Raw genomic sequence first — 26,603 nt, forward strand, 5'->3', positions numbered from 1 at the left:
TAAAATATAACAAAAAAAATTTAAATTAACTGAAATATAAAAATCTCTGGAAAAGCGCTATGTAAATTAAATTATTATTATTAATAATAATAAAATAAAATAAAATGTGCTTCCTTGACTTACATAGAATTTAAAAAAAAATTTTTTTTGTTCAATATTGCTGAGTATGTCTTAAGATACCAAGAGACTGTTAATCAGACTAAACATGAACTTGTTTTATTCAGCAGGCTAAAATTTATGTGATGGTATGTAAAATTTATATGAATAAAAAAATTATGTTCCACCATTTTTAAATCACCTAATGCATAATTACTAATGTCATAAAACCTGCATGCATGTGTAATAGTTACACAAGAGGCGTGTCTGCTGCTGCTGTCAGAGTCTGATAGATAGCTCATCTTCTGTCCTACAGCATCTCCGGTCTCTCCCGTCGGTTTGTATATGACACATGAACTCGTTTACTCAGAATACGCTGTAGTTTAGATGTCCCAACCCACAGAGCACACAGACAAACTGTCAACCAGTCACTCACTGTCATAACCAGCTCCCCTCACTAGCTGTCAGCAGCATCCTGTCAGAATCCTGCTCTCTGATTGGCCGACGCTGTCAGTCCGGGGTCAACTATTCATCCGCAATGAGGCTTTCAGTACCACTTTATAATAAAGGTCATAGGCAATAGTTGAGAAATACATTTGTAACAGTATTTATTACACTTTGATAATATTAGTCAATACATACAATATAATACAAATTCAATTAAATTAAATGTATGCTTATTCAATTTATCCAGATTAATCTTTCTGTCCAACATCACAGAAAAAGACAGTTTTACAATAAGATCCCATTAGTTGAGCAACACATTTGTAAATGTATTTATCAAACACAATTGTTCATTGTTAGCTCATGTCAGCTCAGGCACATTAAATAAAATGAACAGAAACTTTTGATGCATTAGTAAATATTGAAACGACCATTAACTACGATTATTACATGCTTTTTTTCATTGACAGGTCATGTTAACTAATACAATGTTAACAAAGGCAATCTTATTGTCAAGCACTACCGGTTTTTCTTGTCACAAAATAAATTAATTTCAGTATTTCAGCTCCGTTTGATTAATTTTTTGTTGATTAGTCACGTAATGAGCAGGATAATCAGGTACAGTCATTAACACGGATCAGCCCGTCATGCATTATTTCGCAATAACGCCAGTTTTACGGTACTTTATCCCTAATAAAACATCCAGCTTACTCAGTGAGTGTGTGTGTGTGTGTGTGTGTGTGTGTGTGTGTGTGTGTGTGAGAGAGAGAAGATACGGCCCTGCCCTGTCATAAAGATAAATCACACACTCCACATAATCACACAAATCCAGTCAACTCACAGCTAAAATGCATAAACAGCAGTCTGTTTTTACTCTAAAACGACTTTTGACAGATCTGTCATTCATTCAGGTGTGTGTCTGTGATCTAATGACCCATAATAATACTCTTGCTACAGGTATAATCATCATATGAGAGCGAACAGAAACAAGAACTGATGGAAACTCACTGTCCGGCCTTGACAGGACTGTATTGCTTCTTCTTAAACATCCCGTGTGCTGCGTCTGTGATCCGTCTCTGCGTCTCTGGGCTGTCGAGGTCCCGTCTGTCTTGTGTTATGGTTGTCTGTCACCTGCTGTGGCTCCGCCCACTGAAACAGGTGTGTCACATTCAGGCGGTTCAGACTGGACGTACCTGTTCCTGCCCTCTGAATTCCTCCAGCAAACTCTTCCTCTTCTGCACTCTCACCATCCTCTGAAAAACCTGATCGACTGACGACGATGACCAGAAACAGCGCTCACGTGATATAGAGCAGATAGAAATGCTGATTTTAATGCATAAACAGATTATTAGAATAGCATTACTGTTCAAAAGTTCTTTTTTTTTTTAACGAACTTAATACTTTTATTTACCAAGGATGCATTAATTTGATAAAGAGTGACAGTCGAGACATTTATAGTCTTACAAAAGATTACTATTTCTGTTTTTTGGGCTTTACTTTCATCAAAGAATCCTGAAAAACTAATATCACAATTTCTACAAAAACAAAGAACTGTTTTCATCAAAGACATGTTTCTTGAGCACCAAATTTCTGAAGGATCATGTGACACTGAAGACTGGAGTAATGATGCTGAAAATTCAGCTTTACATCACAGGAATACATTACATTTTACAATATATTCACATAGAAAACTTATTGTAATTGTAAAAAAACAAACATTTCACAATTTTTACTGTTTTACTGTATTTTTAAACAAACAAAGAAATTGCAGCCTTGGCGAGCAGAAGAGACTTATTTCAAAAACATAAAAAAATAATGAATATTCCAAACATTGCAACCCTTATTAAAAAACTTTTCAGCGCAATTTCATGCATTAATGCGCTTTGGATAAAAGCGTCTGCCATTGCATGAATGTAAATGCAAGGCAATGAGAATTATTGGGTCTGAAATGCTAAAAAACTGATCTAATATTAAAAATGCAGGTAGTCAGTAAGTATTGTGTTTGTTTGTGTGAACTTGACTTCATACATCTACTAAAATTCACCAAAACACCATTTGATTCAAAAAAGGATCCTGCAGCGTCTGAGATCTCTATATAAATATTCATCTGCTCTTACACCTGTATAACAGGTGTGTAAATGCATTTCTGTCAGGACCACTATCATCAAAGATGATTGACAATTAGCATACAGTTTGGATTGGCGGTATGGTTCTGTTCTTCCATAGGTAGATGGGGATCAGCTGATGCGAGCTTGACTAACGTGACCTGCCAGAACTAACGCTATGCTAGATGAGTGTTTGGTGTGTGGTGGAGCAGGAATGCTGTCAATCCAGTCAGATGAACATTAGAAACTCTCTCTGTCGCTGCTCATTTATCAGCATAACTCAAAAGACGAGGCATTTAGCCACCCACAAACGACATACTTACAGTCTGTAATTAAGCCAATCGAGTCACAGGAAGGTAATTCAATGCACATTCACCTCTGACCCCTGACAAAAGAAACTCCATGTACTAGCGTCCCACAGACAGAGGAAACACCTGAGGGACACATTAAAGCTAAACCTGCTCTGGCACGCATGTGGCGGCGTGTTAGTGTGCCGTTCTCAGCATTAGCGCTGATCTCTAGAGTGTGTTTAGGCCGCAGGGCATCTCAAATGAGTGTTTAGAGCCAAATGAACTATTTTCTCTGCGTATTAATGTTTTTATTACTGCCAAAAACAGTATTGTTTTTAAGAACAAATATCTAAGCATTTCATAGGCCAAAATGCATTTTCTTCATCAAGAAAATTTACTAATTTGCCAATCAAGAATGGGGTTTTAAAAACTGTTTTTCCTTTAAAATAACGGAATAGTTAACCCAAAAATTAAAATGTTCAGTAAATATACTCGCCCTCAGACCATCCAAGATGTAGATGAGTTTGTTTCTTCATCAGATTTGGAGAAATATAGCATTACATCACTTGCTCACCAATGCATCCTCTGCAGTGAATGGGTGCCGTCAGAATGAGAGTCCAAACAGCTGATAAAAACATCACAATAATCCACAAGTAATCCACACCACTCCAGTCCATCAGTTAATGTCCTGTGATGAGGAAAGCTGAATGTTTGTAAGAGACAAATCCATCATTAAGATGTTTAATACTTCAAACCTTTGCTAAAATATGTTTCCATTATCCATACTATTGCTTTCTCCAGTGAAAAAGTCATCTGATCTGAATCAGGAGAGAAATCTGCACAGATCAAGCATCGTTTACAAGCCAAAACAGTTTTAAACAAATATGTGGGTGGATTTTGATGTGAGAGACAACAGATGGACTTTTTCACTGGAGGAAGCGTTATTATGGATTATGGAGTTGGAAGCACCGGTTTGGAGTTAAAACATCTTAATAATGGATTTGTTTCTTACAAACACAGCTTTTCACTTCAGAAGACATTAACTGATGAACTGGAGTGGTGTGGATTACTTGTGGATTATTGTGATGTTTTTATCAGCTGTTTGGACTCTCACTCTGACGGCACCCATTCACTGCAGAGGATCCATTGATGAGTGATGTAATGCTACATTTCTCCAAATCTGTTCTGATAAACAGTGTCCAGAGCACTGTTAAAACCTCTTTTTTTCCACCTCAGAAATATCGCAAGATTGCGTCCTATGTTAAATTTTACAGTCGCGGAAATGCTAATAAATTCCGTTGTCGTCTCGCGGTTAGACTATTGTAATGCTCTTTTAGCCGGAGCTTCTAAATCTACACTTAATAAATTGCAATATGTACAAAATTCAGCCGCTAGGATTTTAACAGGGACTAGGATTGGCAGTCATATTACTCCAGTGTTAGAATCTTTGCACTGGCTCCCGGTCAGGTTTAGAGTGGATTTCAAAATAATGATGCTTACTTTTAAAGCATCCCTTACGAAACAAAAATATATAGTAATATACTTCAAAATATAATGTGATATATTACATAATACATTTCCATATATTGGAAACTAGTGCTTATATTTTTCCAATATGCAGCAATATATGCAATGACAATATATACTGTAGCTATATATTCATACATACATATATTTAGAAATGAAGACAATATTCATTGTTTGATCCTTTACTGACTATGTATTGCACATAGATGTTCCTATGTAAATGTGAATGTATGTACAGACATATATACACACATTCACGCAATGAGTTAAAGCAGATTTCTATTTCATGTATTGTGTTTCATGTATAGTGTTATTTCATGTGTTTTTGCTCAATATTACTATAGGGGGATATCTGTTAGTGTTTAATGTTGTATTATTTTGAAATGTAAAGGGTTTCTGGTATGTGTAAGTTTGTTGGGTTAACATTGTGTAGAAGAGTAGAGCCTGTGGTTAGGATGACGATTGGCCAAACACTGTGAAATTATAGGTTACTTTATTTCAAAAGTAATGGTAGTGCACTGTTCAGCTCAGTGATAGTCTGTTCATTAAGTGCTGTATTATGAGCAGGTGTGCTTATGCTATTGTAAGATAGCTATATTTTAAAATATGAAACGTATAAGTGATTGATTGTTAAATATAAGAAATATATATTTCCATATATTTGCGTGTATGTAATGCACGAATATGTTCAATATATTTTTACACATGCAGTACCATATCTTATCACATGTACATCTATATATTATAAAGATTATTACTGAATATAAAATGACATATGTTGTGATATATAAGTAAGTATATTGTCAAATATATTTCAATATATGAAAAGCGGCAATTCCTTATGTATTATTCAATATATTGTAATATATTTACACAATATATTATTCTGTATAATTTCTAATATACCATTATGTTGTTTAATATATTGATCATTCATATATTAGGGAATATATTCTCTTTGCGTATGGGATTACATGGACTGGTACCACATTACCTTACAGCATTGTTACATCCTTACACTCCTAGTCGTAGATTGCGTTCCTCTCAGTCAAACTTGTTGGTTGTTCCTCAAACATGTCTAAGATCTATGGGTGATAAGGCTTTCTCTTTCTATGCTCCTGTCCTTTGGAATTATCTGCCTGTTGAATTTAGGGACACTCAGAATTATGATGTTTTTAAGGTTCAACTTAAGACATATTTTTTTAAACTTGCATTTGCTTGTTGATTTTGTATTGTTTTTTATTGTATTGATTATATTGTGTTCAGCGCTTTCAGAAGCTGCTTTTAAAGGCGCTTTATAAAATAAAGTTTATTATTATTATTATTATAAATCCTTTAAGTTTATTTTTCTAAACACACTGGCAGATATTTGTTTAACATTCACTATGAACTTCAAGAGCATCTGTACAGAATCACTGTCGAAAGCCGTTGAACGGCTCAATGACTGTAAAAATAATCACAATATCAACAATCAGAATAAACATGCCAAGCAACATAGCAACTTGCCGCATCACTTAGATTCTACTGAACATTCCAAACACAGCTTGTCCAATCAGAATTTTGAACTATTATTTGAATTTGCTTGTAAATTATTTATTGGAATGTAATTCTGCCGTTCACTTTCTTTAAACGAAGACTTGCATATAATAACATGCACATCTGTAAGGTTTTCAATATGGAAGAAGAGGATTATCCTAGACAGCATTACTAAATATTTATTCATATTTGATGCATTTTAGATTATATTTGTTTTTAATGTTGGACTACACTGAATGTGGATTCAGTCCAATTATTCCTCCACCCTACAAGCAAACACAGATGGATAACACACACACACACCGGCTCTCACACTGATTAAAATAGAGACTGAGAGAGAGAGAGAATGTGTAATTAGTCAGCGGTTATGAGCTTAAATATTAATAACGTTCTTCACATCATAACATCACAACTTCCTTTTACATCACAAAAATGTGACCTGACCGACACTGACCTCAAAAACACTTTAGTCACACTTGAACTGCATTAGATAATGCAACCTGATCTCATGGCAATTCGTACATATTTTACGAGGAGGAGGCTAATTAATACAAATTCTTCCGACCTCACTCATACAAATTCGTATGATTTTGATTTTGGTGTACAATGGCCTACACCTAACCCCGCCCCTAAACCTACCCGTCACTGGGGTCTAGACAAATCATACAAAATCTTACAAATGAGGTCCTACAAATGTGTACGAATTAGCCACCTCATGTACGAATTGACCGTGAGATAGCGTTTGTCACACCCATGGACGTTTTACTGTGTTTCCATTACCCATGTGCTCTGTGTGACCTACTTTAGTACTTTTCCCTCATGTTTGATTGTGTCATTATGTTCAGGTGTGTCTAGTCGTTTTCCTAATTTTCGTTCTCCATATAAGTTGCATTCTGTTCAGAGTTTCCTTGCCCGGTCTTGTCGATGTATACGCGTGTTGGCTGCCTTCTTGTGATGGATTACCCCTATGTGGATTATTAAAGACTGTTCATCATTATTCTTCTACTTCGTGCATTCACTCCTGCACCACACCGTGACAGAACACCGGACCCTATAAAGTTAAGCGGCGTGTTTCCCAGCGTTTTGTTTTTTCGTTTTTGTTTTGTTTATCATGAATGACCCTGCCGTCCTCGTCCTCCTGCTGGAGCAGGGGGATCGCTCTCTCGAGGACCATACGAAAGACTTTGTGTTCCTTGCCAACCTGACACACTACCCGGACAGCTGCCTCTGCTCGTTAGGTCTACTAGTCTCCATCGGCATCGTGGCTGGAGGATCCCTTTTCTCCGCCTCCAGCCTCTGAGTCTCGGACTCCGCCCGGGCTCCCTCGTCCCTCCGGCTCCGCCTTGGTCAGTCGTCGACCATCCACCGCCTCGGGACTCCACTCCTCCGGCTCCACTCGTCCCTCCGTCCCTCCTGCTCCGGTTTCCTTCTGTTGTCACCCTGGCTCCTCCCTCCGTCTGTTCCTTCATGGACCCTCCTGTCTCTGCCGTGGCACCTCCCTCCGTCATCACCACCCTGGACTCTGTTGTTCGTCCTCCTCCCGGCCATCCGGCCACCTCCTGAACCTTCTCTAATCACCTTTTTCCATCCCACATCCATTCCTTTGTCCTCCTCCGTAGTCCCCCTCCTTCCCTCCCTCTTTTTTCTGCGGCGCGAGGTCACGCCTTCCGGGAGGGGGGCGATCTGTCACACCCATGGACGTTTTACTGTGTTTCCATTACCCCTGTGCTCTGTGTGACCTACTTTCCCTCATGTTTGATTGTATCGTTATGTTCAGGTGTGTCTAGTCGTTATCCTCATTTACGTTCTCCATATAAGTTGCATTCTGTTCATTGTTTCCTTGTCCGGGCTTGTCGATGTATACGCGTGTTGGCTGCCTTCTTGTGATGGATTGCCCCATGTGACTTATTAAAGACTGTTTATCGTTATTCTTCTGCTTTGTGCGTTCACTCCTGCACCACACTGTGACAGCGTTAGATAATGTGACAATACGTATTGTCTTAGTTTTCACTATTAGATCTAATGTTTGTTTTTTTTTTAAACCAAACTTTTTTGTCTTAAGTCACTTTTTTTTTACAATAAATTACATTTTGCTTTTATTTCTATATTATTGCCTTCAGTAGAGCTGCTTTATAGCTAATTTGTTTCATAACTAATGAATTTTACATTAACACTGATAGTTTTCACTATTAGATCTAATGTTTGTTTTTTTTTAAACCAAACTTTTTTGTCTTAAGTCACTTTTTTTTTACAATAAATTACATTTTGCTTTTATTTCTATATTATTGCCTTCAGTAGAGCTGCTTTATAGCTAATTTGTTTCATAACTAATGAATTTTACATTAACACTGATATTTTCTTGTTTCCTGTCAATCTGTTGTAAAAAGCACTATAGAAATAAATGTGACTATTTTAACATCTAATCCAATGCCATTTAGACATTAAGCAGGCCTATGTTTTAAGTATAGTGCATATTGCACTGCACAGTAACAAACGCTATGAAAATCAGCCTGTCACTTTAACGTCATACTGATTAGATTATCTACTGTACATTCACGTCAAAGGAAATACATAATCAGCTTATCTAAACAATACTGTTGCAAAGAAGAGATGATGAGATGATATTTGCTGATCCTGCGGAGTATTAGACAGGGTCAGAAATTAACCAGGATAAAAGAAAGCCTCTAAAAGTGACAAATGGCACAGACATTTTCCCATATAGCTAGTGAATCAGCCTGACATTTAATCTGTTATCTAACATTCAATGTATTTTGAAATATTATATTAGTCATCTCAGCAGGAGTCTTGTTGAATGTGGTGCCAATTAAAGAGTTTTTGTTCCCTTTTTTTTCATGAAAACAAACTCAAATCTGCTTTAAAATCAGTTTCTAGGTTGCAAAATGTCCCTCCTTAATTACTAAAGGTCAATTATGACACCAGTATTTGGCAACAAGAGTTCAGCAAATGTGAGTCACAATTGCGAAGTGAATTAAACCGTATCGAGTGTGGAATGCTTGACTGGTCCGATATGCGTGACATCATGAGTTTATTTGTATCCTAGTATCTGCAATCCTCCATGCTTCTGGATGTGGAAATGCGGTTTATTGTGTTCACAAGACTATTGAAACAGGTGTGTCTCCTTCACACCCTATACAGGAACTTAACACACATACACACCTACATACCTGCGGCCGGACAACACACACACACACACACACACACACACACACACGAAAACTGTAATCATGACCAAACGCTGCTCACACACCGACCGCTGTTGCTATAGTGACCGAACGACGACCGAACTCCGAAGTCGCACAAATTTGCCACGATGCATGACAGAAAGCTGCTTGGCTTGAAAATGACTTCTGTGTGAACAGTGCTTCAAACATCGCTATGCTTGGTCACAAAATTTCGCTAATGTGACTGCATATTAATTTCTATGATCTTCTTACTTACTGTTATATTTAGGGGCGGGCTTATGGGCGGAGCTTCATTCTTTCTTTTTTTTTTTTCAATCTTAAATTTTTTACGATTCGCATTGTACAAAGTCATACAATATCGCCACCTCTTAAAGGTATTATTCACCCAAAAATGAAAATTTGCTGTTAATTTACTCACTCTCTCGTGTAGGCCTAAGATGTATATGACTTATATTTCTTCAGTATAGAACAGTAAAGAAGATTTAACTGAAACCATGAGTAGGCTATATTAACAGCAAATTTACATTTTTGGGTGAACTATCGCTTTAATTTGTACAACTTTATTCTTACCCTCCTCAGTTATGGTTATATCTAGGGGCGTGGTTAGAGGCGGAGCCTCATTCTTACTTTTTTTAATTTTTAGTCGGAAGCGTTGTCTCACGAATAACGGAAAATTCCGTGTTTGGCGGGGAAAGAGTTCAAATAGTTAAATTTTTCTGTTCCATAAAATAAAAGCATGTACAGTTTTACAATAGTATATATAATGATAACATCACACAGAAACATAATAAACCGATGCAAAGTTCATACCTGTTCAGGTTTTTCTCCAAATAGTCTCGATGCCCTGCAGGTTCTGCTCACAACCACAAAAGAACAATTTTACTGTCATTCAAGACTAAACACACAGCATTTGCATGTGTATGTAATGATGTGAGATGATCTAACACACACTCATACACACACAGCACAAATCTACAGGGGAGAGACTCGTCCCAGATACATCAGTCCAGCTCCACCAACTAATTACAGATGATTATAAACACAGACAATGATTTAATTATACAGAGAATGAGGTATTTATATTGTGTGAATAAAACACGAGTACGGTTTAACTGTGTGAATAACTGTCAAATACTGTGGTAGAACTTACCAGTTCAAGTCAAAAAGTCCACGCTCTGATCTTCAGGTCTCTAGATGAGACTTGTGCCCCTCTTTCAATGAAGGTCTTTGAGACTTATTGATGTTGTTTCGTTTTTGTTGATGCTTTTAGTGTCACATTTGCAACCTCTTCTAAAATTCTAAAATTGGAATTTTAAATTAAGGCAAGGCACAACAGGCAAAGTCACTGTTTTTCATGCACTTTTGAAATTTTGGGCAATTTTGTTTCCCTATGCCTTATTTCAGACTATTGTGGAAATAAAACAAATCCAAAGTACACATATACATGTTTTTCTTTATTAGGCTATTTATCTGTTTGCATCTGTAGATTTGAATAACAAAACATACTTTATCTTTAAAGGCCGTTTTCTCAAAATGAGTTTGTTCGTCCACTTCAGCAGTGCTTACAGAAGCCAAATTTGACAGTTTTATTCCTATCTATATTCTGAAGGTTTTTACTGAGGGGTTTATTTATATTAGGCAAACTGATTTATATAACATTTTATTCATTTTTTTCTGGCTGTTGACCAGTGTTGTTAACGAAAACGAATACCAGTAGTTTTAAAGATTTATAAAATTGTTTTTTGTTAACCAAAATGAAGCCAGAATAGAATAGAATAAAATAAAAATAATAGAAAACATTAAAATTAGAAGGTTGCTCTGACACCTAACTGAAATAAAGTAAGTTTAAGTACTAAAATGACTAAAACGGAAATAAAAATTAAGCTAAATAAATATTCAAAAATAATACCTAAATAAAATTACTTAAACTAGAATAAAATATGAAAATATTAAAATAAAAGACAATTCAAAACATGAATGAATACTATAATAGTATATAAATGATACTAAAATAACACTTACTGACAGTAGTTTCTGATTTATAGATTCAAAATCCTTTCCGTAAAAAAAAAAAAATTTGATTGTCAAAAAAATTTGATCCTAAATGTATCCGATGTTCAGATTTATGTTCTGGAAATATTTGCAAATTAGTGCACATTCAATTAGTTCTTAATTAATTCTTCATTTTCATATTTAATATTAATTTGCATTTCAGAAAACTTAGTTTTGCCTAATAGTCTAAACACTATTTATTAGTTAACCTTTGTGTCTAGAGACTGTATAAAAAATAAAAAAATAAATCAAATAAAAAAAAGATTTTTGGTGTCAATTACCAACTTAGATTGGTTCATAGTTTTTGCTGTGGTAGTAAAATGAAAAGAATAGTGAAATTTTACTGGAATGTTGGTATCTATTAACATGGCGACATTCTTTTAACCATTAAACATATTTTTAGAGAACTGCATATTTTCTTTGTCTGAGAGGACGTTGATGATTATCCAGCATTGAACCTGCTGTATACGAGCTCTCAGCGTCTGTCATCTGAGCATCCGCCCGTAACAATGACATTTATTAGCAGCAAATAGCAGCGTTTGAAGAATGCAGCGCTGCCTGATGTGTGCCAGAGGTGAAAGTGTGTAATGACATCGACAATAAAAACTTGTCAGCACACAGTGAGGGCGATGTGTGTGTTGTGAAAGTGTGTGTTTCTCAGCAGAGGGTGGGTGGGCTGACTGATGGTTTATGGCGGAGGTCTCGTCGTTTAAACTCTCAGAAACCTATCAGCCGCCTACATCTTGTCAGCGCACTTCACTTTTAGTGTCAGCAAAGTCTGAAACACACCTTCAGCTGCGATCAGACAAAACTCTCATGTCGTTCCACACACATTTGACTCTACGGCGCTGGAAATATTCTCGCCTCGCCCTTCACCTCTGCAGAACGCAAGATATGAGGCACAATCTCATGAAAACCCGTCGAGATCGACATGAACTGAAGACAATGAACACCGTTAACATTTTCATGATGCTCAAAGACCTTTTTTAAACTCCAGATTGTCATTATTTTAAAACAAAAGATTGTGAAGTTTTTATAACTCCTGGTTTGTTGTCTTGCCCTTGATGTTTGCTGATTTAACTAAAAATATTGCATTAATCATCAGTGAGAATACAGGGAATCTTCAACCATTTTGGATGCATTATGATAAATGTTTTCTTACATAACAGTAGTGAGAATTTTGCAAGAAAGTAATGTCACAAATGCATTAAAAATGTACGAATAAATGCACAAAATATAGCCTTGTTAAAAAAAGGTCTCATTTGTAAACTACATTACTTAAAATGAACTAATAATGAACAGCATCTAATAATCTTAATGTTATCTTCAAAACATTTTTTAAATCAAAATTTGCATCTGTTAACATAGTTAATGCATTGTGAACGAACATGAACAACTGTTAATATTTAAAATATCTAAAATATTGAGTTAATATCTAAAAATATTTAATAAATAATTTCTTTAGTAACATTAATATTAACAGTAAAAAATTACTGCATTAACTAATTTAAACAAACAAGACCTTACTTTTCAATTTTTTATTTACTGTAATTCTTACATTTATTAGCCTAATAGTTTTTTTTCCCAAATCAAATCAAAAATGTATCAGTAGGTGTGGATATGTGCTGATGAACGACATTCATGCATGAAAGCCTCTTTTAAAAGGGTGGGTTTAAAATCTTTTCAGTCGTGCATGTTGAGAAGTTCTGACCTTTGGAGTTGGCATGAATTGTCAGCAGTGAATAAGTACAGCAGCTCTCGTAGGTTTGTGCAAGGCTGAGTCTCATGAAAGCGGTCAGGAACGTGTTTGGGTCATACTGCAGTTCATCTCAAAATACAAAGAAAGAACAAAACATTACATTTAGAGAGTCAGAGGTCTACTGTAATGTGAAAAATAAAATAACTGCATTATTTAAATTGTCAGCATTTTTAATGCACATAATAAACTTAATTTATGCTGATTAAAAATTACTGTAAAAAATGCATTAAAAAATAAGGCAACCATAAAAATATTATATATATATATATATATAGTAGTCAACATTTGAAGTGAAACAAAAAAGTTGCCCATCAAATATTAAACTTATTTTATTTATGTTTCTCATTTTAATTTACGTTTCGATTAAGTACTAAAACAACAAACTAAAAACTAAAACTTTTATTTTAGTTATAGTTTAGTTAAAATTACATCGTTTTTTTAAATTAATAAATATATATAGTTGAAAAAAATAAAAAAATGAGTTCAAAATATTAATAAAAACGTACATTATCATTTAAATAATTTTGTGTATTAGTTATGAAAATTTGAGAGTAAAATGTGCTTAGCTTTCATCTTCTTTATGTAAAATATAGCCTACTTTCTGTTACTATTTTACGGTGGAAAAAGACCTACTGTTAACAAGCAATAAAATGAAGTAAAAACAAAACAACTAGATTTAGTCATCAAAGTTGAGTGAATGAAGCTGTAATTTGGTTTCGAGTGAATTCTTAATTAGGCGTCTGAGTAATTATAGTTTAAGAGAAAAATCTTCCTTTGCATACGTGCACTTGACACATACTTGCCTACCGTTTCTCATAATAAACACAAATTAGCTTATAACAGAGAAACATTTACAGCATGAGACTCATCGTTCCTGCTGTACACTGACAAATACACATACAAACATGTGAATAATTACTCATGAATGGGAAGAGAGGAACGCTGATTTCACTCACCACCACTAGAGGACGCCACTGATTAATAACATAATGTAATAAATAGTGCTGTCAAACGATTAAACGCATCCAAAATAAAAGTTATACGTATATGTGTGTGTACTGTGTATATTTATTATGTATAATTTTATTTTGGATTCGATTAATCGCGATTAATCGTTTGACAGCACTAGTAATAAACACGTGTCATTTGCATACAAGTACCATAGTGAACAAAGTAATAAACCAGGTTAAACTGGAAAAATGTTTTACTGAGAACCATTGCAAACTCTTCTGTAGTGCAGGATTGTGGGAAATATCAGCATGCACAGATGTACACTTTGTAAAAACACTGAAAATATGATTCTGTTCACATTTGAAGTAATATTTTAAACAGCTTAATTCAGCTATCCTGAGCTGTGAGGTCACAGACAGCATATAAGACTAACCTGGCACTAAAGCATCTATTATAAAATAAAGTCAAATATTTTGAATAAATGTGTTGCTTGCAACAAATTGATTTAATCAGAATACATGCAGGGTTTCTGCAGGATTTAAGAAGATAAATTTAAGACCTATGTAAGACCAATTAAAGAAAATGAAGGGAATATTATATGTCAGTATGTTCTTATTTTCCAGAGCAAATGTCTAAAAATTCTTAACTCAAGAAACATTTATTTGAGAAACAAAATGACATGGGAAATTGATCAAATGAATTGAGTTTATGATTAAAACAAGAACGAATATCTGCTAATGGGGTCAGAAAAATCAACTTAATTCAAAGGGAAAACTAGTTTTCATATCCCATATGCCATATTTGTTCTTGTTTTGAGCATAAACTCACCTAATTTTGTCCAGTTTCTCAGAAAACAAGATGTAAGCTCTTCATGTTGCATCTCAAGTCAATGTATCTTGAATTAAGGATGTTTACACATTTGTATTGGAAAACAGGACAAAAACAGAGGAAGATGTTCAGTTTTTTTTTTCTTTTTGCAGTGATTTCAACATTTACTTAAGACTTTATGCTCTGATTTGAGAGCTTTATAGGATCTTAATTCCTGTAAGGGCAAACTACAACTTTTTAAGACCCACAGAAAGCCAAATGAGGATTTCTGGATGAAAACCGAAGCTTTTGCCCTCATAATGGTGTAGCTACCGCATCTACCAGCAGGGGCTATCTAGACCACGTTAACTAGCCCATGACAACCTGTTTGAAATAATAAATATAGCAAAAAAACAAAAAACAGACTGCTGTGATTGTACTTCGCTTTCATTTTATGATAAATGCAAAGCACTGTGTGGAGGACTGACAGAAGCCATGAGGAGCATCAGTGTGTGTGTGTGTGTTTCTCTGATCCGGCCTACAGGATTAAAGGGGTGAGAGGAGGCCGTGAGAGACAATCCTCACATCACAGACAGACCACTGACAGTCCAGCAGCTCAGCTGAGGCTGTGTTTGTGGAGATGGGCCTGCGCTGGCTGTGGAGGCACCGGGTGAGCGCTTTACTGCTGGTGTTAGCGCTCGTACTGCTCCTCACGCTCCTGGCCACACGCTCACTGCAGACCAACAGGTGAGAGACTTCACTAGCAGAAAACTAAACAAATGAAATAAGTTTACATTAGCATTTGGCAGATGCTTTTATCCAAACAACTTACAATGCATTCAAGGATTCAAACCCACGATCCTGGCATCACTAAAGCGTCATGCTGGGCTCTCGGCAAGTTTATTATTGTTAATTAAAACTAAAACAATAATTTGGTTACTTGAAATAAGATAAACGTTAACTGAAATGAAATAAAATATAGAACAACTTATTTTCATTTAGTTAAACTTGATATACTAAAACATAAATAATAATAATAGAAGCTATAGGCTATACACATTTAAAAAATAAAACTAAAAATGTAATAAAAATAATAATAAAAATGAAAATGAATGAATTCAAAATATTACTAAAAACATACTATTTTCCCAGTACTATGTGCATTTGGCAAATGCATTAATCCAGAATGACTTACAATGCATTATAGTTAACTATAAAATAATAGCACTACAATAAAATGAACGTTAACTGAAATAAAATAAAATAAAATATAAAAACTTACACTTATTTTATTTCAGCTAGTTGTCAAAGGAAACATTTTTTCATTTTCATTCAGTTTAGCTTGATATACTAAAACAAAAAGGAATAAAAACTACATAGATACATAATTAAAAAAGTAATAAAAATAACAACCAAAATTGCTAAAAATGTAACTAAAATTAAGAATAAAAAAGGGAAAATATAAAAATGAATTCAAAATATTAATAAAAACCATAATAGTTTCTTAATACTATACATATCGGGCAGATGCTTTTATCCAGTGACTTACAAAGCATTATATTTAACTAAAACATGAAATGAAATGATCATTAACGGAAATAAAACAAAAAATATATATATTAAAAAAAACTTAAACGCATTTTATTTCAACTAGTTGCAAAGGCAGTATTTCTCATTTAGTTTAACTTAAAAAAATTTCCCATTTTAATAAGCCTCCAAAAAAACTACTATAATATAATGAAATACTCGTGATTTATTCCATTTGTTTTGCTAGCTAATAGTTTTATATAGCATTGAAAACTATTATAGTTTCTCAATAATACTTGAAACAACACTGAAGGTTAAAAAGGACTTTCAAACTAAGTCTGGAAAAAATTATATTTAAATAACTAGAATTAGGTTTGTTTGGGGTTTTTTTTAAAGGGTTTTCTCAACACAAGGTGCACATCACGTGGTTTGGTTTCTTTGGTTGAAAAGCTTTTTTACGAATTGAGGCGTTCACTTAGTCTAGGAAACCACACTGGAAAGTTCACCAGAAAACAGGTCATTTGGACTCACAAACATGGTTTGAAAGCAATCCGGCCTGGTTTTGAGTGAAGTGCTTATGATGACATTTAATTTGCCTGGTTTATTTATGTGCTACTTGCACACTGGAGTCAATTTCTGCTGAAACAACTCACATCCCTTAACTCATCAGTTGCATACATAACACATTTATGTGGTTCAAATCCAATGAAAAAACTAGAAAGAAAGAAAACTGCTCAGCTGATAAAGGAGAAGGCATCTAATCAGATGTTTCTCCTACCGAACCTATGATCTGAGACCTACAGCAGACAGAAGGAACCAGAGAAGAGCTGCTGAGAAGCACACGTCACCTCTCACTCCTAACACACACCAACTGCCCAAACACAGACCGACAGCCAGAGCCGAGCGGCGGAGAGCACATCCACCCGTGGTCTTCCTGAAGACACACCGAACCGGCAGCAGCAGCACCGTGCAGAACATCCTGTTTCGACTTGGGGAACGAGAGAGAGCCACCTTCGCCTTTCCCTCCCACACATACCAGTTTAACTACCCAGACAGGTAAAATGAGCACAGTGCATGCACATCACATTTCCAACAGTTTCAGTATCTCCATAAGTTTAATTACATGTTAAAGTACTCCATTACCTGTTTCCATTCATCTCAGAGGTGTTTTGGTGCAGTGTCTTCTAGAAGTGCATGACCTGCTGCTGCTGTTGTTTTTGGTCCCAAGTAGCTGAAAACTCTTCATTAGTGAATATTCTGGGTCAAAGACAACAGGTGGAGAAAAATATGAGTCTATTTCACCATGGTGCTAACTGGACCAAGCTAATCAATCTAAGGCACCAAATGACAAAGATAAATACATAAAAGCCTCCAAAAAACATCAACTATAGTAATGCAATTAAATATTTACAGTACAATTGATATGTTGCTTGCAAATTGGATTATTGGCATACACAGCTACTTTTGAATGGAGAAAGATTAATTTTGACAGTAAATTAGTTACAGCATGGGGCTAACTTGGCCATGCTAAACATGCTAATGAGTCACCCGAAGACAATTTAAGTCCATTTCACAATCTGAAGAACCTTCATCTCCTATAATATCATAAAATTCTTACAAAATAAGTTGTTTGCAATGCGCTTTGGTAGCATACATGGCTAGTTTGAATGGTTGTCAGTGGAAAAGGATGCATCTTGACTGAAAAACTGGTTGTAGCATGGGGCTAAAGGCAAATTGCTAAAATGGCAAATTGGTTTGTTAGCATACATGTCTTTTCAATGGCTGTCAATGGAGAAAGATGCTTTTTGGCAGCAAATTATTTATAGCATGGGGCTAACTGGACCATCAAAGATTTGTTTAAGAAAATTTATATTAAAAAAACCATTTCCCATTTTAATAAGCCTCCAAAAAAACTACTATAATATAATGAAATACTCGTGATTTATTCCATTTGTTTTGCTAGCATTCACAGCTACTTTGAATGGCTGTAAATGCAGAAAGAAAAATTTGACAGCAAATTAGCTACTGCACTGAGCCATGCTAAGCAGTCTTTATGATATTCCTCATTTAGCTACCCATGCTAGATCGCCAAAGACAATAGTAAACAAAAGCCAATGGATGGCGCCCTAAAATGGACCTTTAAAAACACTGCATATCACTACACTGAAAAAAGGTACAAAAGTTGTCACTGGGGCAATACCCTTCTAAAAGTTAACTAATATGGTACTATTTAGGTACTAATATGTACCTTTAAGACCCCAATATGCACCTTTTAGGGGTAAATAAAAGTTGTAACTTTTTTTGAAAGGGTACTGCTACAGTGACATCTTTTGCACCTTTTCCGAGAGTGTAGGATGGATGGATCAAGTCAGTCAGTCAGTCATTAACAACGTATTCTTGACCTCCCTCTTCAGACCATTAACGACTGTTCAAGGGTTAATGAGCTTTAAACCAAACAAGTTCTTCACTCTCGCTCTCTCTCTCTGTCTCAGATTCAGAGCGGCATTTGTGGACGAGCTGCCCGAGGGTTCATCTCAGTTCGACTTGCTTTGCAGTCACATGCGTTTGGACCTGAGGGAGGTGAGGAAGGTGATGCCCCAGAATGCTGTCTTCATCACGGTCTTGCGAGACCCAATCAAGACCTTTGAGTCAGTCTTTGGGTACTACACCTCCACCGTCCCAGCGTTCCTCACTGCGCATCGAGCTGCCGCCATCGAAGGCAAATCTGCGCTCTCTGTGTTCCTGGACTCTCCGGAGATCTTCTGGGACCCGAAGGAACCTGGGAACGGTCTTGCCAAGAATCCAATGAGCTTTGACATGGGGTTCAACAACCAGAAGTGGAACGGCTCCTGGCCAGAGGACTTGGAGCAACTGGAGGAAGCGTTTCACCTTGTGATGATCGCAGAGCACTTTGACGAGTCCCTGGTTCTCCTGGGGGCTCTTCTCGGACTGGAACATGAGGATTTGGCTTACCTTCGGCTCAATGTTCGTGCCGGCAACAGCGTGACGGATCTGGACGAGAACATGCAGGCGAAAGTGCGATCGTGGAACGTGCTGGACACACTGCTCTACGACTTCTTTGTGCAGGTGTTCTGGGAGAAGGCGTCGCAGTTCGGGATGGAGAGGTTGAAAGTGGAGGTGGAACGGCTCAGGGCCTTTACGGAGGATGTACGACGGAAATGTGTGTCCAGGGCTGAGGTTCCTCCGGGAGAGCTGGAGGACTTGCTGCGCCCATGGCAGACGGAGACGGCCACTATTGTGGGATATGAGGTGCAGGGGAACCTGTTGCTGCAGGATCAGGGGTTTTGCATTCGGATGATGCTTCCTGAGCTTCAGTATCACTCGCACTTGTACTTCAAGCAGTATGGTAGAGATATGAGAGCCGCTCCAGCTGACTGAAGCCTTGGACCAGGTGGGACTCAACGTCTCAGGCCTGGTCTTGGCTAATGGGACTCCATCATCTCTTCACAGAACAAGTCTGGTGGAGTTGAACGAAGATGGAGCATTGCACCATCAAAATGCAAGTCCTAGATAAAACAGGATAGCAACACTCCTTCCCCAAACGGTGGTCTACATCAGTGGTTCCCAACCTATGTCCTGGAGAACCCCAAACAATACACATTTTGGATGTTTCTCTCATCTGACAAAACCATTTCAGTTCTTGGGAATTTTTACTAACAAACTGATGAGCTGAAAAATGTGTTTCTCATTAGGACAGTGGTGTCCAACGATCCTGCTCCTGGAGGGCCAATGTTCTGCAGAGTTTAGCTCCAACACATCTGCCTGGAAGTTTCGAGTGATCCTGAAGACTTTTGATTAGCTGGTTCAGGTGTTTTATTAAAGTTGGAGCTAAACGCAGGTCAGTGGCCCTTTAGGCGCAGGATTGGACACCATTGGTCTACATCGATGACCTAAACATGAAACTGATTGAGAAACATATTAACTTGCATTTGCACAAAGATCTGCACTGCGATAACTATTGGTTATCTGTACGACACTTACAACCTTAGCTGTAAACCATGGCAGGTCAGTGGCCCTTTAGGAGCAGGATTGGACACCATTGGTCTACATCGATGACCTAAACATGATGGAGAAACATATTAACTTGCATTTGCACAAAGATCTGCACTGTGATAACTATTGGTTATCTGTACGACACTTACAACCTTAGCTGTAAACCATGGGTGTCCAATTCTGTTGAGGGTCACTTTCCGGCAGAGGTTATACTGCCTTCACATGTTCCTGGAAATTTCCCACTGCCCAATTTTTAAGTCAGAATTATGAGTTTGTTGCATTTAAGTGCTTTGTTGTTGGGAAGAATAGGAATCATGGAGGACACCAGATCCATTCCTGCCTCTTTCTTGGGAAAAAGCAATAATATTCTGAAGATATTTAATCAGGATCCAATGAATTTTGAATTAAATGCAGCGTCCCATTCTTTGACAACCATATAAATGTTAACTGCACTATTGTATACATTTACCATACTAGATTCTAAAGTTTCAGTCGAATAAATGCTGTTTTCGTAATGTAAAATAATACAATATGCATCAAACGGTTATTTATATACGTAAATATATAGATGGCTGTAATGGCAAGAGAAAAAAAAGTAGAAGCTGTGGAAAAAAAACATACCAGTTACTATATAAATAGTTCTGTCTTCTTGCATGTTCAAAGTTCATGGCTTGGAAAGTCAGGTATCCAAATTATCTACAAGTTTCCCAGTTGCAAATATGACTTGAGAGGCCGTTCATGTCTATTTTCCATTTTGGCTTTACAGACCTCAGTTCAAGAGGGAATTGCAGGGGGTAAATCATAAATTTAAAAAAATTTAATGAAATGAAATGAAATCAAATAAATAATCAATATAAAATAAAATAAATATATCTCAAGGAGTAAAAAACTAATACATTTGATTTATGTATTTATAAAACGATTAGGTTATACTAAGAAATAAAATGAATTTTGAATTGATATTTGTTAACTGATATTGATTGTCAATATGTGATTGTGTTAACAGCAGATTTGTTGCTTAACCAGAGAAGTTAAATTGGTCTGTATAAATCTATAAAGCCCTAATGAAAACTCTGAGAATCAACTCTAAGAATAACGAGAATACAGGAGAATAAACACCTCAAAAGTACTGGTAATGAAAACATGTCATAAGAATTTGGGTAGAAATGTGTGTCAGAACACCAACGACAAAAAAAAGAGGTGATGTGAAATGTTTTACTTTATCTCTGAAAAATTAACATGAAAATAAAAGCTCTCCATTTATACAGTAGTTAGACAAACAGCAAAGCGCATAAACAGAGACTAAATCATCTGCACCTCGTCCGTCCGAGAGCCTCACTGTCTGCTGTCATTAGCATCACACCAAACACATGTAATCTGCTTAGCCACCTGCTCAGCGAACTCGTCACATCCTCCTGTATGGTGCCTTTACACACGACAACTACAGAAAAACAAGAAAATAACAGCAGCAGTCTGTAAAAAAGCACCTACATTCACCCACGTTCTGGACACACAAAATAGTCCAGCTCTCCTTGACATGCCAGTGAGTGTGGCAGTCTTGATCACATGACTGAAACTGGAGGAAGTACTGGAGCACCAAACAGGAAACAGAGTCTGTGCGTCACAAGAACACAAACTCCTCCAAACAGCTCTTCTTTTTGATTCGGCCCGGCCTGTCTTTGGACTTTATATGAGTGAATGAGTCTGACGTACAGCTCATCTCCTCCTCATTATGACCCTCCACAAACGTGAAGATGGGGTACTTCTCCTCGGATGATGTCAGAGCCTGTCCATCAAAGGAAAGATGGAGGGAAAGTCTGATATTGCAGGATTTTAGACGCATAATATATTCAGACAAGCTTCGGTTTTGTAGCATGTGCTTGTCTTCCTCTCACCTTAGTGACATCTGAGCACAGAGCCTGGAAATCCGCTCTGCTTCCGGCGTAAAAACCCACCGTACAGCTCGGGTCCATGCGGTTAAACGGCATCTTCCTGACAGTTTTACAGTGAAACGACTGCACCGAGAGACAACAAACAGGGGCATGAAAATATTCAATTCAAATTTATTTGTATAGCGCTTTTTACAATGCATATTGTTTCAAAGCAGCTCTGCAGAAAATGCATGTTTTTGAATATTACAATAAGTCTTCTCTAATAATATGAAACTATAATATATACTATATACTAATATATACTAATATATACTCGCCTATCATTCATCGACCTCATGGCTTATCATCTGAAATATGTTAGTAGCAGCAACTTTACATGGCCGCTCAATCTGATGTTAATCTAGAAATATGTGCATTGTTCAAGTGTCTGTGCACAGTGTGGAAACTAGTAGTGCTCACTGCATGGCAGATGGCTCACTTGCTCTTAAAGTACTCCCTCATTTTTGCTCATACAGATAAGAGCATTACATCTTTCAAATATGTAAAGACTCTACGTTTAGTTGAGTGCACTCACAATAACAACAAAACATTGCGCTTTTGTAAAATAATGAAAGCAAACAAGATGCGCTTTCTGCCGTCTCGGTCTCTGTGAACTTGAGCACGAAACTCCGAAACTCTGTGTATGCTTGCCTTACAAACATAAAAAATATAGAGAGAGAGTGAAATGTCTACTTTCAAATGAACTAATTTCAATGGAAAACAAATATTCTCAGATTATGTATGAAACATGCATACAGGCACATCACTACTGTGGAAATGACGAGTCAGTGTCGCTGACTTCATCTCTTAAACCGAGAACAAAAAAAGCACTAGTTTATCAAATTATATTAAAATGTTAATGCAGCCACCTTACTGTTTTTCCCTGACACATTCATAATCATTACTTCTTCGGTGTGCTGTGGCAAGCTTTATGCTTGTGCTTGAGCGCTTATTAGGCTATGTAGGCAATTAAAGGCTCATTGTAATGATTTAAATAGTTTATTAATAAACGTGTAATTAGTCGACTAATGCTTCAAATGAATGACTACTAGTTGACCAGAAAAATCTTTAGTCGAGGGTAGCTAATGTGTATGTATAGTTTTTTATTACATTGTATTTCAGCAAATTTTAATTTAATTGAAAATGAGAAATGTTGCCTTGGTAACCAGTTAAAATCAAATAAGATTTTTTTTTTTTTCATTTTAATTAATGAAATTATTTAAATTTTAGTTAACTATAACCCTGTATTCAAGTGGAGGCATTTATATACTTTTATAGTTTTGATTAATATTTTGAATCAGTTTTCATTTTTATATTTTCCATTTTAATTATAATTTTAATTAAAGTTGTAAGCAATTTTGTTCCGTGTTTTTGTCATTTATATTAGTTTTTTTTATGTATGGTATGTAGAGGTCTTGATTTCTATTTTAGTTTTTGTTTTAGTCATTTTAGTACTTTAAACAAAAATAAAAATATGTTGACTTGGACACTATCTGAAATAAAACAGATTTAAAAAATAATAATAATTAAACTGTATCTTATTTAAAATAAAAATAACCAAACACAGACGTCAAACAGAAGCACTGACATATAACTATAGTTTATTTTCAGTTTATATTTTTATTTTCTGTATTGAAAATGTTTTATTTTAATTTTGTACTGTTTTTGCCATGTACTCGTTTTTTTTCAATGTATAGTTTTTATTAATTATTCATTCAGTTTTTGTTTTAGTAATTTAGTACTTCAACCTGAAAAAAAAAATACTAACTGAAATAAGTTTATTGTATTTTATATTAGTTCAATTAATGTTTACTTTTTCAAATTAAAAAAAAAAAGTTTTTTAATAGTTTTAGTTTTAGTTAATTATAATAACCCTGTAAAAGAGAAACGGAGGTGTTTATCAGTATGTTCATTCAGCTCTTTTTCATATTATGAAAGCAGATGGTGACCAGCGGCCGTCAAGCTCCAAAAAGAACAAAACAATGTCATAAAAATATGCACAAGTGCAGTATTTAATAATTTTATTTGGACTTTGATAGTCCCCGGTTGCTGTATGTATGACATTTGGATGTGGAATAAATTGGTTTTCAGGCAAACTATCCCTTTAAATATGGGCTCACCTCTAAAGGGAAGTTGTCTTGTTGGACGTCTACAGCAGCTTGACAGTAATGAGGATCCAAATAGATCAACTGATCATCTGCATGAAGCACACAGAAAACCACAAACACACAGACGCTGAGCGATTCGTTACACATTACAAACACAAACGCACGTCATGTGACTCACCCTGGAATCCCACGAAAAACAGCGAGTGTTTGGGTTTCCCTCCAATGATTCCCATGCAGCATTGCAGCTCTAGCAACCTCTGCGGACACAGAGAGAGAAAACATGAGCTCAGACCATCACAACAACATCACTTCACGTCTGTGTGTGTGTCGTAACACACCTTCACACATCGGGTGTAAGCCGGATTCAACATATCAGAGCCCAAACGCACAGGCACCAGCAGAACCAGCGACTTCCAGCCAGACCTGCACCTCGCTGACAGATCTGTACGGGACGTCCCACACAGGTTTAACACGTCTCCAACATACACTACAGAGAAACGCAGAGATTTAGTGCTGAGGTGTTACAGCCTGTACACAAATGATCCATGATTATTGCAGTTCGTGCCAACTTTGCAGGTAATTTTCTGCGAAAATAAAGACCATGTCCAGATGAGCACAAAACATGGGATCTAAAACGGACCAGGATTCATTGCTAAAACATGACTGACTGACCTGTGCAGTTCTCCGCCACGTACACTGCCAGATCGGACACCTCGGACGCTGCCACGGCCTTCCTGAAACACACAAACAAACGAACATTTACCTTCAACTATCACTGAAAGGACTCTATATTTACATGCAATTCAATTTATAATATGAACATTAATATATTAATGTTTTTTTCTTATGTTGCATATGACATTACTGAAATGTATAAATGGCAGCAATACACCATGAAATGCTTTGCATTACAGTGATTTTACCATAACATTAGCTAAATCTAAAAATACTAAAAACATTTATATTATTTCAACATTAAAGGTCACATATTGTACACCTTTCTGGAGTTTTATTTTAGGTTTTGATGTCCTTAAGAATATATATAAGAAATAAAATATAATATTAACATTTACTTAATTTGACAAAAATATAAAAACCTTCTTATGTCAGTCAGTCACAAAGTGAAAACTGCAAATTTTTATTTAGTCTTACTTAGTACTAAATTTACTAATACTACAACTGAAATAAAAATGAATAAAAATTGCAATAAAAATTAAAAGCTAATGAGACAAATGACTAAAAAGCAACAAAATTGCTAAAACTTTTTTTAAACAAAAAAATTAATAATTTTTAAATTAAATTCTTTTTTAAAAACAAACTGCAATAAAAATTATTCAAACTAAATAGACATACAGTATTTAAAGAAAACTAATAAAAATAGCTAAAACAACAAAATTGCTAAAATGTTTACTAAAATTAAAATGGAATATATAAAAATAAAATGAAACAAAACGAATGTAACTAAGTAGACAAAAAAATTATAAAAATGTCTAAAACATTGCTAAAACTTTAAAATTAAAATGAAACGTCCAATCCCAACTCAAGGAATTTACACTAAAATTAATTATTCACTAATTAATTGCATTTATTAACAATAAAAATCAATAAAAGTAATTTGATCAGTGTAACGAACAAAGATCAGTCTATTATCTAATGTTTAGTGCATTAAAGGGTTTGTTCACCCAAAAATGAAAATTCTGTCATTAATTACTCACCCTCATGTCGTTTCAAACCCGTAAGACCTCCGTTCATCTTCAGAACACAAATTAAGATATTTTTGCTGAATTGTATGAATGAGAGCTCTCTGACCCTCCCATAGACAGCAAGGATCTTTACACGATCAAGGCTCAGAAACGTAGCAAGGAGATCGTAAAAGTAATCCATGTGACATCAGTGGTTCAACCGTAATTTTACGAAGCTACAAAAAAACTTTTTGTGCTCAAAGAAAACAAAAATAACGACTTTATTCAACAATTCATCTCCTCCGTGTCACCCTGGCGCCATTTTGGAGAGTATCCATAGCGTAAACAGGTTACGCTATTCTGTGTCAGCTGCATCACCCCTGATGTCACATGGATTATTTTACCGATCTCCTTGCTACGTTTCTGGACCTTGATCGTGATAATTACATTGCTGTCTATGGAGGGTCAGAGAGCTCTCAAAATTCATCAAAAATATCTTAATTTGTGTTCCGAAGATGAACGGAGGTCTTACAGGTTTGGAACGACATGAGGGTGAGTAATTAATAACAGA

The 26,603-nt window shown here is 35.8% G+C and overlaps 3 protein-coding genes across 4 annotated transcripts in view; 1 reads left to right on the top strand and 2 right to left on the bottom strand.

Moving 5' to 3' along the window:
- The window catches only part of LOC107677338 (envoplakin-like), a 21,493-nt gene extending 19,687 nt beyond the window's left edge, over window positions 1–1,806 (bottom strand). Inside the window, exon 1 of one of the 2 annotated variants that reach the window (XM_016472217.1) lies at window positions 1,549–1,806. In XM_016472217.1, coding sequence (XP_016327703.1) covers window positions 1,549–1,589 — 41 coding nt within the window. In that variant the 5' untranslated portion in view covers window positions 1,590–1,806. The remainder of the gene's footprint in view (window positions 1–1,548) is intronic. The other variant, XM_016472216.1, reaches the window with a different exon arrangement.
- Window positions 1,807–15,396: 13,590 nt separating this feature from the next.
- LOC107677333 (galactose-3-O-sulfotransferase 2-like) lies at window positions 15,397–20,019 on the top strand. Its single transcript, XM_016472212.1, has 3 exons — window positions 15,397–15,505; window positions 17,051–17,353; window positions 18,790–20,019. Exons 1-3 carry the CDS (start codon window positions 15,411–15,413, stop codon window positions 19,694–19,696), a joined length of 1,305 nt encoding a protein of 434 aa, XP_016327698.1. The 5' UTR covers window positions 15,397–15,410; the 3' UTR covers window positions 19,697–20,019.
- Window positions 20,020–21,243: 1,224 nt separating this feature from the next.
- LOC107677346 (cysteine protease ATG4D-like) overlaps window positions 21,244–26,603 on the bottom strand; it is a 13,936-nt gene continuing 8,576 nt past the window's right edge. The window contains exons 6-11 of the mRNA XM_016472227.1: window positions 25,023–25,084; window positions 24,689–24,837; window positions 24,529–24,607; window positions 24,363–24,439; window positions 22,207–22,326; window positions 21,244–22,097 (exon numbers count right to left, since the gene is read on the bottom strand). Of these exons, the coding sequence (XP_016327713.1) occupies window positions 21,933–22,097; window positions 22,207–22,326; window positions 24,363–24,439; window positions 24,529–24,607; window positions 24,689–24,837; window positions 25,023–25,084 (652 nt within the window). The 3' untranslated portion in view covers window positions 21,244–21,932. The remainder of the gene's footprint in view (window positions 22,098–22,206; window positions 22,327–24,362; window positions 24,440–24,528; window positions 24,608–24,688; window positions 24,838–25,022; window positions 25,085–26,603) is intronic.

This window comes from Sinocyclocheilus anshuiensis, unplaced genomic scaffold (assembly GCF_001515605.1).
Source record: "Sinocyclocheilus anshuiensis isolate Anshui unplaced genomic scaffold, SAMN03320099.WGS_v1.1 scaffold644, whole genome shotgun sequence".
Classification (NCBI taxonomy): Eukaryota; Metazoa; Chordata; class Actinopteri; order Cypriniformes; family Cyprinidae; genus Sinocyclocheilus; species Sinocyclocheilus anshuiensis.